General features: G+C 57.9%; 1 protein-coding gene across 1 annotated transcript in view; it reads right to left on the reverse strand.

Annotated features, from left to right (window-relative positions):
• SMYD5 (SMYD family member 5) overlaps positions 1 to 4,680 on the reverse strand; it is a gene marked incomplete at its 5' end in the record, with an annotated part of 7,142 nt that overhangs the window by 2,202 nt on the left and 260 nt on the right. The window contains 10 exons of the mRNA XM_010138968.1: positions 421 to 491; positions 681 to 775; positions 924 to 980; positions 1,200 to 1,306; positions 1,601 to 1,671; positions 1,837 to 1,899; positions 2,349 to 2,453; positions 2,821 to 2,890; positions 3,559 to 3,680; positions 3,903 to 4,042. Of these exons, the coding sequence (XP_010137270.1) occupies positions 421 to 491; positions 681 to 775; positions 924 to 980; positions 1,200 to 1,306; positions 1,601 to 1,671; positions 1,837 to 1,899; positions 2,349 to 2,453; positions 2,821 to 2,890; positions 3,559 to 3,680; positions 3,903 to 4,042 (901 nt within the window). The remainder of the gene's footprint in view (positions 1 to 420; positions 492 to 680; positions 776 to 923; positions 981 to 1,199; positions 1,307 to 1,600; positions 1,672 to 1,836; positions 1,900 to 2,348; positions 2,454 to 2,820; positions 2,891 to 3,558; positions 3,681 to 3,902; positions 4,043 to 4,680) is intronic.

The following is a 4,680-nucleotide window of genomic DNA, read 5'->3' on the forward strand; positions in this document are numbered from 1 at the left end:
GCAATGTTTGACACCGAGGGTGGTGAGAGCCTGTCCCAGGTCACCCAGCGAAGCTGTGGATGTCCCATCCCTGGCAGGGTTCAAGGCCAGATTGGACAGGGCTTTGAGCAACCTGGTCTGGTGGAAGGTGTCCCTGCCCATGGCAGGGGCTTGGAATGAGGTCTTTAAGGTTCCTTCCAGCACAAACCAGTCTGTGATTCTCCGATTCTAAATCCTTGGTCCCTGAGACTACAACACACACAAAGGTCCTGCCAGGAGCTCGAAGCGCTGACACGCATGTCTGCATGCACCCCCTGCCAGGAGCACACCGGTTTGGACACCAGTCCGCACACAGCCCCAAGGTGGGATGTAGCCCCGTTGGACTGACTGGGGGTGCAAAGGGGTTCCGTGTCCCCCCAGGTTGCTCCCAGCAGCCCCTACCTGAGTATCTTATGGCGGCTGTGTCTGCTCCGCTCCCTCTGGCAGCAGTCCAAGTAACTGATGCAGATTTCCTGTGAGCGAAGAGAAACGGGCTGTGCTGAGCATCACTCCTCAAGAACCCAACACAGCACCATTTGTACCAGCTCCTCTCTGAGTCAGCCAAAATCACGGCGGCTGGGAGCCCCTACACAGGGGATGAGAGACACAGGGACCCTCTGCCAAGGTGCAATGTCACTGCAGGTTCCTCCTCGCTGTCTCACCTCTCCTGCTTCAATGTCCTCCAGAGCCGTCAGATGCAGCAGGAAGTTGTTTTCTGGGAAGGATGTCTCGGCGTTGGGGATGCAGCTGTGATTACCTACAGGGAATATGGGACAACGCCGTGAGGGCATCTCCGGAGGGAGGGGACCCCACACAGGGGCTGTGCCACCAATTGTGAGGGCTATGGCTTAGCCCAGGACATCTCCCTCCTCACTACTAGTTTTCCTCCCAGTCCTGTCACTTACAGCAGCTCTGGAGCACGTAAAGGCCTGATCCCTCGCAGTTGAGGAACTCTCCTGACTCTACAGCACAAAGAGATGGGGGTTAGAGCTTTGCACGGGCCTTTCTGCCTCTTCCACCCACCAACGGCTGTCTGAATGTGCCCAGCCAGCGCCGCCGTGGGGGCTGGCGGTGGGAGGGTGGTTTCCAAAGCAGGGGAGGATGGAGGACTTGAATCCTAGGAAGAGTCTCCAGCAGCAGAAACCCTGCCAGATCCTGCCCTGGTCACTTCAGAGCCTCACCCTTCTCGATGTCCTTGTAGAGCTGGTCAATGAAGGCATCCAGCTCCTCCCGCTGCACCATGGGGAGATCCAGCGCGTCACAGGCGTGCACCCACTGGCTCAGGGAGCTGCCGGAGCAGAGGGACACTGTTAGAGTCCCGTGGTGCTGTCGGCACACAGTGGGACATTGTGGGGGGTGGGGGTCTAATGGTTCAACTCCGTGGCTCTGAGTAGCCAAAGTCTGGCAGGGAGATGTGAAAGGGTTGGACGCAGCCAAGATGAAGGACTGCTCTTCAGTTTGCCTCTCCATCCCTCTTTCCTATGTCTGAACTCAGCCATTATCCAGCCCAGTGTGGATTTACAGACCGTATGTCCCCTCTGTGCCCCAGCTCTGCTGCCCTGCAGCCAGAATGCCCCGTTACCTCGTTCCTATGCCTTGGCCATTGGTCCCAACGAGGGCAAAGAGGGATCGAAAGCCTTCTGGAGTGAACCACTGCAGAAGGGAGATGAGAAAGCAGCTGAACCCTGCTCTGCAAGTGCCTCAAATCCCACCGGGAGCTCTGGGGGAAGCAAGGAAGGGGCAGAGTCCCAGGGGATGACCTGGCCAAGTGAAGGGTCCCACCATGCTCCTGGGCTACTCAGGAAGTGTTCAACTCACCCTGCTGAGACGTTCATCGTAAAGGGCTTCGGTGAAGAGCAACCGCAGCAATTCCAGCTGGCCCTGGCAGACACAGCAACACCGTCAGGGTGGGGAGATGCCACAAGGAGTCAGAGCCAGGCTGAGAGCCGAGCCCAGCACGGGCTAGAAGGGCTCAGCAGTCAGGCTCCTCGTCCTTCCCTGCCAGGCTGGAGGCTGCTGCCCTCAAAGCAGCGAAAGCCACTCGTTTCAGCAGCAAAACCCACCCACTCAGCAGCTAAATATCACCCTGTTCCACCCCCAGCAGGAACAAGCAGCGTGTCACACTATACCACAAGCCCAAAGCCCTTGAACAACCTCTTTCCTCTCTGATGGGTCAGACAGCCCTTAATGGGGGGCTTGGTGCCCCCAGTTCGAGCCTAGGATTTCCATCCCAGCTGTAACAGTGCCTCTGCATGCGTGGGCTCACAGTCACTGGCAGGGAGAGGGCAAGCCTGGGGATTCAACACGTCTGAGCACTGCCAGGCTCTTACCTTAAATTTGTCACCCAGCAGTTTGTGCACAATCTCCTCTTCCTCATTTGCTGTCTTGCTGCAGAACTGGGAGAAGGCCTTGATCCACCACTCCTTGTCTTTAGCCTGACAAAGGAACGGAGTGAAGGCATTGCACCACACCAGGAGAGGACAAGCCCTGCTGAGCTCTGAGGCATCCAGCCTGCTCTCAGGAACCACAGCAGCAGTTGCGTGGGGGTAGTTTATTGTCAGAATAAGCACTGAGAATGGCAGGCCAAAGGAAATGTTCAGTCCTGACTAACTACTTTGGTACGGAAAAAGAGACCTGCCTGGCTCAGCATCTCCTTTGCTGCCTGCAGTCTCCATGAGTAGAGACTGCTGGACATCGAAAATCTATTCAGGTAGGACCCTACCAGCCACTGGAGAGGAGATCAGGTCACTTTGGGATGAGGAAACCTCACACCAGCAGCTGCGGCTCCAGCTGCAGACATACCTGTTTGACGGTGGCGACCATCCGGGCCATGAGCATGATGCTGGAGGTCTCTGGTGGGTAATGCATATTCCTGGGGATAAGAGTGAAGGAAAGAAATGAGCAGATCGGTGCTAGCGTGGAAATAAAAAGCTGAAGGGAGGCAGAGGCAGCTGCCTCCGAAGCAGGTCCATTGAAGCGGCCAGCATGGCACTGCTGGCAGGGATCCAGCACTGCTCAGGGCGAGGAGAAGCCTGCACCCACCTGAATGTTCTACCCCTGAAATAACTCCCCCAGCCCGTTAAAGCACAGCCTGGGTCCCATGCGAAGCCCAGGGAGAGCTGGGGTTTGTGTCGAGCTTTGGGTCAGGGATGTCGCTTCTCCCCTCTGCGCCCATTCTGTCACCCACAAACAGGGACAACAGTTTAGGGACCTGCAGGGGTGCTGCGAGAAAGACCTCCCAGAGGCTGGAGATCTGCAGCAGAACTATAAAACTGCAGGAGAAAGGGATGTGCAGCTCTTTCATGGGAGGAAAATAGGAACTGCTCAGCCACGTATTCAAACCTTTGCATTGCCAACACACATCCACCTGCTGCCCAACCAGCAGATGGAGCTGGGCAGTGTCCCACGGCCACCACCACCCTCCAGCCACACCAGGCTGCAAAGCAAAGATGGTCCTCAGCCCTGGTCCCAGGCAGAGTCACCTAGCCCAGGAGAGCCACCTCCTCTGCCCGCGGAGCAACAGGCAGGTCGGTCCCCTACCTCCAGGCCTCCTGCAGCTTGTTGAGAGGGTGCATGGGGTCATCACGGGCCGAGCCAAGGCAGAGGACCTGGTGGTACTGCTCCCAAGCAGCCTGCCTGCATTCAGCACTGCAGTACGTCACCTAGAGCGAGAAGCACAGCGCCCAGCGTTGGCTACAGCGGCAGGAAAAGGGGGTCCTAGGCCCAGCTGTGCCCCCTCCCTGACCCTCTGACATCCAGCCCTTTAGCCGAGGCGATGCGGAAGGGAAAGGCACCCACCTCAGGGCAGCGCAAGCGCCTGGCTCGATGCCGTAAAAGAGTCGTTGACCCCAACAGTACCACGGTGCCTCCTGGCAGCCCCGTACCTGGCATCGGGGACACTGCTGGTGCAGGTCTTTGCGGATGCTGCACTGCTCCGGGTGAGGCAGCACCAGCGAGCTCTTCCCCAGCAGCCTCTGGGCGTTCTCCTCCGCTGTCTCCAAAGCCCGCAGGCAGTGGTCACAGGCTGTGGGGAGGCGAGACAGATGGACACCAAGGTGAGAAAAAGGGCCAGAGCCCAGCGCAGGCCAGTACGACTGGCAGCAACACCATCTCCAAGCTGGAGGCACCAGTTTCTTACCACTGCCACCACAGGAAAGACCATTTCTGGTGCAATTTAGCCCCCCCAGCCCTCATCTGCTGCCTTGTAACACCGGTAAGTGTTTAAGGGCCATATAACGGCAAGCGTCCCCATGTCACTGACCTGTCGCTCAGCGGACAGCTGGGTCTAGGTAGGACAAAAAAGTTTAAAAATCTGCTTTCACAACCCTCGTTTTTTATTCTGGTGGCTCCAGAGTGTGCTGGCCCCTTTGTGGGCTATTGTCTGTGGTGGTGTGAATGGCATTAGCAATCAAAAAACCGGGGTTCCCACACAAATGGTGCCCAGTGGCGGCATGTGGCGCCACTCCAGCGTTGACAACTGTCACCATCCCTCACACAACCCCAACGCTCTCAACTCGTGGACTGTCCAGTCAGCGCCGAGGCAGAAATGGCAGCAGAGCCACCGTTCTGGCGGGGCCGAGGCAATCCCAAACCCTTTCCTGGGAAACCAGGCAGCTCCTTTGGGATCCCGCCGTCCCCTCGCCGGGGCAGGTGACAAGGGAC

Source organism: Buceros rhinoceros, unplaced genomic scaffold (assembly GCF_000710305.1).
Source record: "Buceros rhinoceros silvestris isolate BGI_N320 unplaced genomic scaffold, ASM71030v1 scaffold35400, whole genome shotgun sequence".
NCBI lineage: Eukaryota > Metazoa > Chordata > Aves > Bucerotiformes > Bucerotidae > Buceros > Buceros rhinoceros.